This window comes from Loxodonta africana, chromosome 16 (assembly GCF_030014295.1).
Source record: "Loxodonta africana isolate mLoxAfr1 chromosome 16, mLoxAfr1.hap2, whole genome shotgun sequence".
In the NCBI taxonomy this organism is placed as follows: Eukaryota; Metazoa; Chordata; class Mammalia; order Proboscidea; family Elephantidae; genus Loxodonta; species Loxodonta africana.
In genome coordinates, this window is record NC_087357.1 from 43471059 (window position 1) to 43485826 (window position 14768).

General features: G+C 42.1%; 1 protein-coding gene across 6 annotated transcripts in view; it reads right to left on the bottom strand.

Annotated features, from left to right (window-relative positions):
- Nucleotides 1-14768, bottom strand: part of PCGF5 (polycomb group ring finger 5) — a 157752-nt gene that overhangs the window by 53199 nt on the left and 89785 nt on the right. For 3 of the 6 annotated variants that reach the window (XM_064269579.1, XM_064269576.1, XM_064269580.1), the window contains exons 1-2: nucleotides 11430-11561; nucleotides 8698-8998 (exon numbers count right to left, since the gene is read on the bottom strand). In XM_064269579.1, coding sequence (XP_064125649.1) covers nucleotides 8698-8809 — 112 coding nt within the window. In that variant the 5' untranslated portion in view covers nucleotides 8810-8998; nucleotides 11430-11561. Of the gene's footprint in view, nucleotides 1-8697; nucleotides 8999-10996; nucleotides 11121-11429; nucleotides 11562-14768 lie in introns of those variants that run through there. The other 3 variants (XM_064269581.1, XM_064269577.1, XM_064269578.1) reach the window with 3 other exon arrangements.

Genomic DNA, 14768 nt, shown 5'->3' on the forward strand with positions numbered 1-14768 from the left:
ATCTGGATCGGAATTGCATTGTATTTGTAATTTGCTTTGAGTAAAATTTGTCATTTTTACAATGTTGAGTCTACCTATCCATGAGCATGGTATGTTTTTCCATTTGTGTAGATCTCTTGGTTTCTTGCCGTAGTGTTTTGTAGTTTTCTTTATATAGGTCTTTTACATCCCTGGTTAGATTTATTCCTAAGTATTTTATTTTTTTTAGGGGCTATTAAAAACGGTGTTGTTTTCCTGATTTCCTTGTCATCATTCTCTTTATTGGTGGATAGGAATCCAACTGATTTTTGTATGTTTATCTTGTATCTTTATACTTTGCTGAATCTTTCTATTAGTTCCAGTAGTTTTCTCATAGAGTCTTTTGGGTTTTCTATGTATAGTATCATATCATCTCCAAATAGGGACAGTTTCAGCACAATGTTAAATACAAGTGGTGATAAAGGGCAACCTTGTCTTGTTCCTGTTCTCAAGGGGAGTACTTTCAGCATCTCTCCAGTAAGACCAATGCTGGCTGTTAGTTTTGTATAAGCGCCCTTTATTAGGTTGAGAAATTCCCCTTCTATACCTATTTTACCGAGAGTTTTTATTAGGAATGGGGTTGACTTTGTTGAATGTCCTTTCTACATCGGCTGACATGATCATGTGATTCTTTTCTTTCCTTTTATTTATGTGGTGGATTACGCCGATTGATTTTCTAATGTTGAATCATTCTCACATACCTGGTATGAATCCTACTTTGTCGTGGTGTATAATGTTTTTGATATGCTGAATTTTATTGGCTAGAATTACATTGAGAATTTTGCATCTATATTCATGAGAGATTTTGGTCTGTAATTTTCTTATTTTCTGCTGTCTTTGCCTGGTTTTGGTATCAGGGTTATGCTGGCTTCATAAAATGAATTCGGAAGTATTGCTTCCTTTTCTATGTTGTGAGATAGTTTGAGTAGTACTGGTATAAGCTCTTCTCTGAATGTTTGGTAGAATTCTTCAGTGAAGCCATTTGGGCCAGGACTTTTTTTTGTTGGCAGTTTTTAAAAATTATGTTTTTAATCTCTTCTGTTGTTACAGGTCTGTTCAGATTTTCAACATCATTTTGTGTCAGTATGGGTAGGTAGTATGTTTCTAGAAATTTGTCCATTTCCTCTAGGTTTTCAAATTTGTCAGAGTATAGTTTTTCACAATACTCCTGTTATGATCCTTTTTTTTTCAGTTGGGTCTGTTGTAATGCCCCCCTATTTCATTTCTTACTTGGGTTATTTGCATCCTCTCCTGTTTTTCTTTTGTCAATATGGCCAGTGGTTTGTTGATTTTGCTGATCTATTTAAAGAACCAACTTTTGGTTTTGTTAGTTCTTTCTACTGTTTTTCTATTATTTCATTTATTTCTACTCTGATCTTTATTATTTCCTTTCTTCTAGTGGCTGTGGGCTTACTTTGCTGTTCTCTTTCTATTTGTTTGAGCCGTACAGCTAATCTTTTGATTTTGTCCCTTTCTTCTTTTTTGATGTGTACATCTATTGCTATAAATTGAATTCTAAGGACTGCCTTTGCTGTGTCCCAAAGGTTTTGGTATGAAGTGTTTTCATTATCATTTGATTCTAGGAATTTTTTTATTCCATCTTTGATTTCTTCTATTACCCAGTAGTTTTTAAACAGGGTGTTATTCAGTTTCCATGTAACTGATTTTTTTTTTCTTGCTCTTCCTGTTAATTTCTACCTTGATGGCACTGTGGTCAGAGAAGATACTTTGTATTATCTCAATGCTTTGGATTTTGCTGAGGGTTGCTCTGTGGCCTAAGATGTGGTCTATTCTGGACAACATTCCATGTGCACTGGAAAAGAAAGTGTACTATGCACTGTTGGGTGGAGTGTTCTATACATGTCTATGAGGTCAAGCTGGCTGATTGTGCCCTTTTAGCTCTTCTGTATGTCTGTTGAGTTTCTTTCTATATGTTCTGTCCTTTACTGAGAGTAGTGTGCTGATATCTCCTACTATTATTGTGGAACTCTCAATTTCTCTTTTCAGTGTTGTTAGAGTTCATGTATTCTGGAGCCCTGTTACTGGGTGTGTAGATGCTTATTATGGTTACGTTTTCATGATGGGGTGTCCTTTTAATCATTGTATTACCATTTGTTATGGTGGGTTTTGTTTTAAAGTCTATTTTATCTGAGATCAGTATCCTGATCTTTTTTGGTAGCTGTTTGCTTGATATATTTTTGTCCATCCTTTGATTTTTAATAAACTTATGTCTTTGTTTCTAAGGTTTGTCTCTTATAGACAGCATATTGATGGATCCTGTTTTTTAATCCATTCTGTCTCTCTCTCTTTATGGGTGCATTTAGGCCATTTACATCCAATGTAATTACTGATAGGTGTGAGTTCACTGCTGTCATTCTATAGTGCTTTTTTTTTTGTGATGCTGATGTTTTCTTTGTTCCTCTTACTCTCTTGTGCTGAATTCCTTTTGTTGGTGGATTTTTTTTTTTTCATTTCTTTTGTTTCTGTAGATTTTGTTTTTACTGAGACTTTGTTTTTCTTCTTTATTTTGATAGTAGGCTTGTTAACTTTCTTTGTGGTTACGTTGAAATTTACCCTTATCTTCCTAGGTTTGTACCAATCTATTATTACTTGGTATTGCCTTACCTTCATCTCCATTAGAAATTTCTATACCTACCTACATCATTTATATAATCAGAGCTTAATCTTATTGCTTCTCCTTTGTATGTGACTTTTCATTTTTCTTGAGCTGCTCTCAAGAGCCTTTGTCTTTGGTTTTAGCAAGTGTGATTATAACATGCCTTGGTGTTTTTCTTTTGGAGTCTATCCTACATGGGGTCTGTTGAGCTTCTTGGATGGTCAGCTTTACATCTTTCACGATATTAGCGAAGTTTTCTGTCAGCAATTTTTCCATGATCCTCTCTGTTTTCCGTTTTCTCCCCTTGTTCTGGAACTCTGATCACTTGCAATTTTTTGCTTTTGATTGTATCCCACATAATCCTCAGGGTTTCTTCATTTTTTTTCATTCTTTTTTCTGATTTTTTGTCAAACAAATTTGTACTCAAGTGTTTGTCTTCAATTTTGCTGATCCTGTCTTGCATCATTTCAAACCTACTCCTCAGCCCTTCTATGATTCTGTCCATTTCTGAAATCTTGTTGTTTATCTTTTGGATTTCTAATTGTTTTTGTATGATTTCTAGTGGTGAATTTATTTTGCCATTTTGTTCCTGTATTAACTTCCTGAATTCTTCCATTTTTTTGGTCTGTATTTTCCATGAATTTGTCTACCTTTTCCATGAACTTGTCTATTTATTCCTCATTACTATCTGCTTTTTGCTTCAAATCTTGGATAGCTCTGAATATTAAAGATTTAAATTCCCGATCAGGTAGTTCTAGCGCCTTTTCTTCTACTGGAAAGTCATCTGGTGTTTTATTTTGGATGCCTACTGGAACCATCCTTTTTTTTTTTTTTTTCTTCTTAATATGTTTTGATATTGTCTGCTGTCTTTGGGATTTCAGTAGTTGTTTTCCTCGTTTACTGATTGTAGATTTTTCTGTTTCATCCTGCTTTTTTTGGTTTAATTTGGCTATGTCTGAGCAGACAGGCTGTGCATTTTTTGCTGTCTGCTCATTTGTGGACATGATACTTTTCACGTCGTTGTCCAATGGGCAGGACCAGTTGCTCAGCTATGGTGCAGCAGGACAGGTCCAGTGGGTGCTTTGTCTCCTGCTGGGAGCTCTGTGAAGCTGCTTTCCCGCACTCCCTGTCCACCGATCTCTGCCTCTATGAATGTATTTTGATTGAATGTTTGACCAATTTCAGACTGCAGAAGTTGGTAAAAATCTTCAATATCTTCATCTTTGGCCTAAGCGGTTGGTGTATAAATTTGAATAATAGTCGTCTTAACTGGTCTTCCTTGTAGGCATATGAGTGTTATCCTATCATTGACAGCGCCGTACTTCAAGATGCATCTCAAAATGCTCTTTTTGACGATGAATGCGACGCCATTTCTCTTCAATTTGTCATTCCCAAAATAGTAGACCATATGACTGTCTGATTCAAAACAGCCAACAGCAGTCCATTTTAACTCACTAATGCCTAAGATATTGATCTTTATGTGTTCCATTTCATTTTTGACAACTTCTAATTTTACTAGATTCATACTTTGTACATTCCACGTTCTGATGATTAATGGATGTTTGCAGCTGTTTCTTCTCATTTTGAGTTGTGCCACATTAGCAAATGTCCTGAAAGCTTGACTCCATCCTCATCATTAAAGTCGACTCCACTTTGAGGAGGCAGCTCTTCCCCTGTCATATTTTGAGTACCCTCCAACCGGAGAAGCTCATCTTCTGGCACTGTATCAGACAATGTTCCACGACTATTCATAAGGTTTTCACTGGCCAATTTTTTCAGAAGTAGACTTCCAGGTCCTTTTTCCTAGTCTGTCTTAGTCTGGAATCTCTGCTGAAACCTGTTCACCAAGGGTGAACCTGCTGGTATTTAAATACCAGTGGCAAAGCTTCCAGTATCACAGCAACACACAAGGCACCACAGTACAACAAACCGACAGAAACGTGGTGGTTTTATAGTTTAGATGAAGGAAAAAAATATTTTGGGATACCGCAATGCCACTTAACAATATTTCTCACTTTCCTCCTTCCCCATTTGGCCATTTTACTTAATTTTACCCTCACTCCAAATTGCAATACCACTCTATACATGAGAACACCTGGCAGAAGAGACAAAATCTGGGTTATCATCACACATCAAAGACCTAACCAATGGCTGAAGAAGACCACTCTCAGGTACTATTTGTTTTATTAATACAAGTAACAGGATACATTTGCAATTGGGATAAGTCTTGTCTAAAGCTCAACATAAATTCAATCAAAAAACAGATACAGAAATCCAGGGACCTGAGAGTGTATCAAGTTTAAACCAGGTGCCATCGAGTTGATTCCAACTGTAATACAGAAACCTGAGGTCTCCTCAGATGCTGGGTTGGGTACTTGACTCCACCATTTACTTTACTGTTCTGTTTGCTGTTAATGTTAAAGGCCACATTTGTGATTTACCACTGTCTTTTAATCACATTTCTGCCAAGTTCATTCTCTCTTAGCAAAGGTATCTGATGGCTGCCAAGGGGCTTCTCAGGCCAGGATGACTTATTCACTTAAACTGTCATTTGACCCTTGAGACTTTAAACTGCGGTCATGCACATAAAAATAACTCTTGCTTATAAATTCATTGTTTATACTTCTAGAATTTTTCATTTTTTTCTCTCAACAAATAACGTTTAAATTGGGTTTTATCATTCCCCAAAGAAACCTTTCTTTCAGAAGAACATATATAAAATGTGTAGTATATAGGAAGAAATTAGAGAATTTGTGCTTTCTTCTCATCTTCCAAACAGAGGTGACAATTTCTGCTAGAGAGCCAAATATAAAAACGATGCACAAATGTTAGAAGAAATAAAACAAAACAGTCTGTGGACCACGCCTGGTGCAGTGGGAAACATGAAGTACAAGATAAGGTCTCCACTCTAGAGTAGCCACATCCTGTTGGCTCTTCCTCCAAAGCACATCCACAGCTGAACCACTCTCTACCACCTCTATCACATCAACTAGTCTGCAGTGATAGCCTTCTAATTGGCTGCTGTTCCTTGAACTTGCCAAGCATATTCTGATCTCAGTGCCTTTGTCTGCTTACTGTTTCCTCTGCCTAGAATGCTCTTCCCCATATATCCACAGGGCTCATTCCCCTCAGGTTTCGGTTCAAATACCATCATATCGAAAAGGCTGGCCCTGATCATTCTGTGTAAAATAACCCCCTCTCCTATCTACAATCATTCTTTGTTCCTCTTCTTAGTATTATCATTATCTAACATGGCATGTATTTACTTATTGTTAGTCTCTCCCTACTAAAATGTAAACTCCTAAGAATAGAAAATTTTGGGTATTTCGCTCATTGCTGTAGCCTCTGTGACCAGAATACTCCCTGGCACACAGCAGATATTCAATAAATATCTGTTCAGTGATATTTAACTGTTCAAGTTAAATAATACTATAGGGCAACAACAAATTAATAATACAGGACAGTTCATAATGAATTGCTAATTGAATAGCACTGGTCAGTAGTATAAGTGCTACTGCTGCTATACCCATGCTTATGCATCAGTATCACTTGGGGAGCTTTTTCAAAATACCTTACGAGACTCACCAAATCTCCCCAGGTGTGGTCCTGATCATGTATATGTTTACACAGCTTTCCAGGTGATTCTGTTTTGCCCCCCTATTTAAAACTACTGGTATAACAGCCTACCAGTTCAGCAGAGGGAGAAAAGTTGAAAAAAAAACGTTTATTTAAAAAGGGCACCATTTAAGACAGTACACAATACTGGGGAAGCCAGCACAACTTGTCCAAGGCAAGGTCATGGAAGCTCCACACCAAGCCCATCGCTGTCAAGCCAATTCCTCATAATGACCCTATAAGACAGAGTAGAACTGACCCCACAGTTTCCAAAGAGCACCTGGCGAATTCGAACTGCTGACCTTTTGGTTATCAGCATAGCTCTTAACCACTACGCCGCACATCCAAACTTCCTGAGGGACCAAATTAGTGGGCTCAGGGCTATGGGGATCATGGTCTTGGGGAACACCTAGCTGAACTGGCATAACATAGTTTATAAAGAAAATGTTCTACAGTCTACTTTGAGGAGTAGCATCTGGGGTCTTAAAAGCTTGTGAGTCGTCATCGAAGATATGCCACTGGTCTCACCCTTTCTGGAGCAATGGAGAATGAAGAAAACCAAAGACACAAGTGTAACATTAGTCCAAAGGACTAATGGACCACAACTACCACAGCTTCCACAAGACTGAGTCCAGCACAACTAGATGAAGCCCGGATAGCACTGCCAACTATTCTGACAGAGATCCCAATGCAGGGTCCTGGACAGAGCTGGAGAAAATGGAGAACAAAATTCTGACTCACCAAACAAACAACAACAACAAAAAACCCACACTTACTGGTCTGACAGAGGCTGGAGAAACCTTGAGAGTATGTATGGCCCCCGGCACCCTTAGAACTCAGTACTGAAGTCACTCCTGAGGTTCGCCCTTCAGCCAAAGACTAGACAGGGCCAGGAAACAAAACAAGACTAAACGAGCACACTAGCCCAGGGGCAAGGACAAGAAGGCAGGAGAGTACCGGAAAGCTGGTAATGGAGAACCCAAGGCTGAGAAGCAGAGAGTGTTGACACATCATGGGGTTGGCAACCAATGTCACAAAACAACACATGTATTAATTGTTTAATGAGAAACTAGTTTGCTCTATAAAGCTTCATCCAAAGTAGAATAATTAAAAAAAAAGCCATCATGCTATATTAGAAAAGCACAGACTTTGGAGCTGAATACCATTCTACCATTCATTAGCTGTGAGACTGGGGAATTTATTTAACCTCTTAGCTTCTATAACCATAAAATGAAGATAATCACTATACCTTCTCTCCTTCCCCACATCCACTCCAAACTACTCTGAGAGTACTGTAAAACTAAAACAAGAACAAGTATATAAAGCATCTACTTTGGTGCATTAAACTAGAACTTACTGGAATTACTTTCACTGAAATAAGAAAAAAAAATAATAATGGCAGAAACACAAAAAGTATGCATAATCCTGGCATAAGTGGTTATGAAAATGTCTCTTCCTCTTCCGATCTGTCAGGTGGGGATGAAATTTGTTAGAAGTTTCACAGATATGATAATCTTACAGAGCAGTGTTTCTCAAACTTGAATGTGCATCTGAATCACCCAGAGGGATTATTAAAACACAGGTTTCTATGCCCACTCTCAGAATTCCTGGTTCAGTAAGTCTGGGGTATTGTTGTCAGTTGCCTTTGAGTTAATTTCAATTCACGGCAACCCCATGTGTGCAGAGTAGAACTGCTCCATAGTATTTTCAAGGCTATTGCCTTTCAGATGCAGATCGCCAGGCCTGTCTTCCGAGGTGCCGCTGGGTGGGTACAAATCACCAACCTTTCAGCTAGTAGTTGCATGTTTATCCACTGGCATCATCCAGGGACTCCGTAAGTCCAGGGCCTGATTTGGATTCGGAACAAGTTCTCAGGTGATGCCAAGGCTTCTGATGTAGGGGCCACACTTTAAGAACCACACTGAATTCAAGTATGCATATCCTAACAACCTGGTGGTGTAGTGGTTAAGTGCTACAGCTGCTAACCAGGGGGTCAGCAGTTCGAATCCGCCAGCCGCTCCTTGGAAACTCTATGGGGCAGTTCTACTCTGTCCTATAGGGTCGCTATGAGTCGGAATTGACTCGATGGCAGTGGGTTTGGTTTTTTGGTTTTATCCTAACAAAACCTCCGAGCAGACTAATTCCTTCAATTTAACGTTTTAAATGAAAAACCTCAAAGAGTTCACTTTAAAAAACTCATACCCAGTAATACGTTTCCGGTTTTCAGAACATTTTATAAATGAGATGAAAGTCAACTGCTAAGGTTGAAGTAACAACAAAATTTCATGCCACTGGTACTCCAATGACAAATCCACAAATTAATTCGGAAAAGGATAAGCCTTAGAATACTGATTGTTTTAAAAATTAAAATTTACACACAAACAAAATATGACAGTTTTTAAAGAGCAAGTGTTGGAAATGAGTTGATGCCGTAGAAGAATACTCACAGGTATGAAGGCATTCTGTCACCGTAGTTGGCTTGATCAGATACCCTTTACAGATATAGCAGGTGATGTAGGGATTGAAATCTTTCACCAAGTGCTTCCTTTGGGTAGCCATTCGTGGTTAGCTGAGACTGGCTTTAGTAGTTCAGGTAAACAAGGGTATTAAGTGGATGAAAGTCTGATCTCAGGAGTTGGTGTGTCCTCTCCAACTGGATGTCCTGAGGCATATGATTTAAAATCCAGATTTATCACGAGATCGAGATCGCTGATCATCACTCCTCTTGGTGGTTTTGCTTTCCCATATCTGTTTCCACAATAATTTTAAAAAGATAAAAGAAAAAGGTGTGAAATTCCTTACACTGTATCAATATCATTATAATAACAGCAAGTGTTACACGTTCCAAATGACGTGAACAGGTGAATAAACATTTCCTTCACTGTAACATTCATTTGTAAAGCTGCTGTAATTTAATTCACAATAATGACAAATTCACCCAATCCTGGAGCTTTAACTATCACCTCTGCAAATGACACTCAGAGCTACTAACTCCACTTTGTTATCTTTACCTCTCTAGGAATGCATTTTAACTATCTGCTTGACTGCTCTATCAGGAGTTCCTGTCGATACAAGTTAAAAGATTCAAAACTGAAGCCATCATCTTCCCTATCAAAGCGTTCCCCATTTCCATCGTGTGGCCTACATCCAGTCAGCGGTCACATCAAGTTGGTGCCCTTTTCCGTTCCATCCAAGGCCACCCTCCTTGTGTATTACCCCACACCTGCAATCCACCTGACATTCTGCTACCGGGTTTATTTTATTCAATCACTTTTGGGTCCTCTGCACAAAGAACGTCAGTGTCTTCTCTTTATAAACAGAAAAACAAACAGGTGTTGAGCGGACTCTGACTCACAGAGATCCTGCCTGTTTCAGAACAGAACTGTGCTCTACGGGGTTTTCATGGCTGCGATCCTTCAGAAGTAGATCACCAGACCTTTCTTCTGAGGTGCCTCTGGGTGGATGCCATCCACCAACCTTTCGGTTAGTACCTGGGTGTTTAACCCTTTGTGCCATCCAGGGACTCCTTATGAACAGAAAAGGGTTTCATTTGCTCAGTTTGCCACATTAAGATGCTCCACAGATTAACCTTAACATACCCTTCAACACCTTTCTTCAGGCAAACGGAGCTGATCACTACTCTCCCAGACCCTCTGCCCTCTAGCCAACAAACCTCTCCTCTTCTCTCTCCAGATCCTGCCCATCCTTCAAGGCCCATCTCCAGTATTATCCTCACTTGTAATCTCTCCCTAGACTTTAACCTTTCTTTCCCAGCACATAACCCTTTTAATTCGATTTATTGTTACACTCATGTATCTACCCTATCAGACCACAAAACCCTTCACAGAAATCAGTCACATCTAGTAGATGTAAAACCTGGGCAAAGTACCTATCCTAAGTCCTTAAACTGTAGAAAGGGATAACAACAGTGCCAACCTCCTGGAGTGGTGAGGATTAAATGAGGCAATATACAAAAAGCTGCTGTTGCTGCCTAGTCGATTCCGACTCATGGCGACCCCATATGTGCAGAGAAGAACTGCTCATAGGGTTTTCAATGGTGTGACCTTTCAGGAGCAGCAATCACCAGGCCTGTCTTCGGAGGGGCCTCCAGGTAGGTTCCAACTGCCTAAGTAGTCTAGGGCTTAATGAAGCATTTGGGACTTCTATACATAAAGCTAACACACACACACACACACACACACAAAACTGAATAAATGTCATCAGCTTTTTTAAAATGAGTCATTTAACATAGTTGGTTTGTACATAAGGTGACTGGGGGAAAACCAAAAAACTTTAACAGCTTGTTACAACAAAAGTGCCCTCTCAAAACACGCAACATGAAAGGTGCTGATTTTTCTAAGTTCATTCTCTAAACAGGAACTTTCCTCCTACCTTAGCTGTTACACTCATAGGAAGTATAAGGCAACTTGCAAGGGTAAAAGGCTACACTCCAGTCGACGCGTTACCACTGAGATTGTGCACGGGCTAAGTTCGGAGTGTTATCATCCGCTCAAGAAATAATTAAGGGGTCTGGCTTCCGGCCCTTGGCCCTATATGACCTTCAGCAAGGCATTTAACATCCATGCCTGGGTCTTGGTTTCCTCCTCTGTACGTTAGGGCTACCTGCCCTGCCTTTCCCACAGGTTAGCCACGATGCTTCAAAGTACCAGAAAGTCCTCTGAAAGAGGAAATACGCGGTCCTGACTTGGGGTGGTATTACGATCCTAAGACAGACCTGTCACCAACCTGTTTAAAGGAATCAAGTACTTGCAGCGACGGGCACAGGCTAAAGGAACTTTTCCGCGTTCTCCCCGCGTTCTCCGGTGGGAGCCGGCGGCACCGCCGTGCGCGATCCCAGCCCGTCCTCCCCGCCCGCCCGACAGGCAGGTGCGCGGGCCCGGGCTCCGCGGACGCGCTGCTCGGCCGGCGGGGCTGCGCCGGCAGGACGCGCCACCTCTCCCCGGCTGGGCGCAGGCACCGGCCGCCCTCTCCGCCCCCGAGGGGAGGGCGCGGCTCCGAAGCCCCCGGCCGGCCAGTCCCCGCAGATCCGACTGGGTCCGGCCGCAGCAGGTGCTTCGAGGTGCCGCTTCCGCTCAGGGCGCAAACTTGAGGGGGGAGCGTGGGGGGGGACCGGGCTCTCAACCCCTCGGCGCCACTCCCAGGCCCGCCTGGTACCTACCCCGTGGCTGCCACCGCCGCTCCTCGGCCGCCAGCGCGCCAGCCCCACAGGGAAGGAAAGTGAAAGAGAAACAGCGCCCGCAGCGGCCTGGCTGGCCGGTCCCCGCGCCCTGTCCGCCCTCCCCCTGCAGGCGGGAGCGCGCCGGCTCCGCGGGGCCACTCGGCTCGGGCCGATAGGGCGCCGCGGGCCTCCGGGCCCAGGGCCGGTGCCGCCTCCAAGGGCAACTCCACCCCCTTCCAACCGCCAGCGCCGCCACCGCCCGCCGGCCCCGCCCCGCCCCGCCCCCGGCCCCGCCCGCCGTCGCCACGCCCGCCCGCCGCCGGCGCCCCTCGCAGGTGTCGGCTGCCCTGCCCACCCTGCTACCGCCAGCCTGCTGTGCGCCACGTAGCCTTGATCAAATTTTATTTTGGTTCTTCTTACCCTTAGCACCACGCCCCTCCTGGTTGTTTTCCTCATAACAGTGACTGATATTTTTTTCTCCTGGCATGTTTAAAAGGCAACGGTCACTGTTGGACTGAGTTACCTTGCGAAATAGTCTACTCAGTTGTGCCTTCCCCAAGCCAGCCCACCTGGGCCACGGTGGGGACAAAGACATCCCTTGATTTGCAGCTTATTTAAAAATCACTAACGAACTTGCCTCTGTTGGGTCCAGAGATCATGAAAGCTGACAACTACAAATGCAACTGCAAGCAAGCGGGGGCCCCGAGGAGGGGCGTAGTTAGTGGAAAGGTAAAAAAGGTAAAGCATTTACTACTACTTGCAAAGCTCGAAAATCAAATAAATAATAACCCAGTATTCTTTTCTAGGAAATTTTGAGATCAACGAGAGACCATTCATTGCAAAAGCATTCGTTCAAAGTCGTTCAATTCTATTCTGCATTCGAAAACTCAGAAATATCTACGACGGCCGCCATTTTGTTAAATTAGATTTGGTTCTTTGCTTCGTAGGAGATTACAATTCAGCAATCCTAGGGTAGCAGGCAAATCGATGTGGTCTCCACTGGTGAAACAAAAGTTAAAACGAATATCAAGGTAGCAGAAAGAGAAAAGGGAATCAGCAAAGGACAACTTTCAATCTTATAAGAATTATCAGAAAGATGAAAAGGTGTTCCAGTTGCATCATCTTTGCTTTTGTACAATTGAGAGCAGTCATGGCTAAAGAGTTGACAGTAACGGGGTTCGGGGGCTACTGCGAAGTACCGTACTTGCTTTATCTCCAATTGACAGCAGTCACCTGGTTTACCAGAGGGATAAATGGTGGAGCTGGCTCTAGTGACAAACCAGTGAAACCAACAGCCATTGGTCCAGCAGCAGTACATGTCTTCAAAGATCCATTTCAACCCTCAAATATGCCAAGAAGTAAAATCAGCTTTTAAAAATGTCTATTCTAAAGTAAAACTCATGTTAAGTGGACATAACATAAAAGAGAAAATTTGCCTTTGTCAGTATCACAGCGGGACCAATACGTTTTCTGAAATGGCTTTCAATGGCCACACTTTCCTAGTGCTGGTAAAAGCCAGTTTACAAAAATACGCCAGTTTCCAAGCTGGGATCAACTTCAAAAAGTCACAGCAACCACAAAGAGCACTGTCATGGACTGAATTATGTCCCCCCAAAAATGTATTATCAATTTCGCTGGGCCATGATCCCCTGTATTGTCTGGTTGGCCTCTATTTTGTGACTGTAACTTTATGTTAGAGAGGATTAGGGTAGAATGGTAATTTTATGTTAAAAGGGATTAGGATGAGATTGTAACACCCCTACCAGGTCACATCCCTGATCCAATGTACAGGAAGTTTCCCTGGGGTGTGGCCTGCACCACCTTTTATCTCTCAAGAGATGAAAAAGAGAAGCGAGCAGAGAGACATGGGAGCCTCATACCACCGAGAAAGCAGCACCAGGAGCAGAGTGTGTCCTTTGGAACTGAGGTTCCTGCACTGAGATGCTCCTAGACCAAGGAATGACTGATGCATCACCAGGACCCTCCTCCAGAGCCAATTGAAAGCGAAAGCCTTCCCCTGGAGCTGACACCCTGAATTTGGACTTCTAGCCTACTGGGCTGTGAGCGAATAAACTTCTCTTTGTTAAAGCCATCCACTTGTGGTACTTCCGTTACACCAGCACTAGATGACTAAGACAAGCGCAGAAACCAAGTTAAGTCAGATGACTTTATAGCTGAAATCTTTCATCTCTAAGAATAAACAGACCAGTATGTGAAAAGTCACCTTATTTCCAGTATATTTAAAATATGTAACAGAAAATATTCCTGTATGTACTGCAACATATACAAAATGACTTGGTATTTTTCCATCTTGCATCTGAACAAATTTTAAATGTATTTTTAAAAGAATCACACTGAAGTCCAGGAAACTTAAGTGTGACTGGTGATCAATAGTAGGTAGCTTAATCAGCATTCCTAGAAGAAATGAGATTGAGGGTGGATTCTAGCAGAACATACACTGGCTATAGCTGGGTTGTGAATATGCTACTGAGCAATACCTGAAGGTCCATGTCCAGGTTGGCCTGCCATAACAGCACAGAAACTGCAATGGTGGACTTCAGGGGAAGAGAATTACAACCTTTGTAAGGAAGCCCATGCTTTGTAGCCCTAGTAGCAGCATGGCTTGTGGTCAACGTCCTGTGTTTTCCCCTTTCCCTTCTTCAGCAACCACTCCCACCCCTCTCACGCCAAGGGAAAAAAATCTACACAAACACACACACAAAAGAAAAAAAAAAGATAAAATACTCAAACATTTGCCGGGTTAAAAAAAAAAACATAAAGAAATGGCAAGAGGGAATGTTACCAAGGGGGAAGTTCCCCTAAGCTATGTGCAGGTTCTATGTTTTTCAACACAGGCCTTTCAGCTGCTGTGTTGCCTCTCCTCCTTTCCTGGCGCTGCTTTCCAGTAATTTATCTTTTAGTCCCTTGGTTCTGCTAGTGCAGGCTAGGGACAAACCACACAAGCTTCAATATGGGGGGTAGGGATGGCTCTGATGACAAATCTCAAGTACCAGTGGAGAATCTCAAGTAAAAAAAAAAAAAAAAAGCCTGGAAGCAATTGGACATACTGCTTGTTGTTGTGCCCTTGACTAGATTCTGACTCATAGTGACCCTATATGACAGAGCAGAACTGCCTTACAGGGTTCCCTGGGCTATAATCTTTACTGGAGCAGATCACCACGTCTTTTCTCCCCCAGAGCTGCTGGTGGGTTTAAACCACTGCCTTTTTGGTTAGCAGCCGAGCACTTTCCCCACTGTACCACCAGGGCTAGGAAAAAGAAAAGGACAGAAGAAATCACGGCTGGGAGTTCCCTTATCAATAACGTATTTCAGATTTCT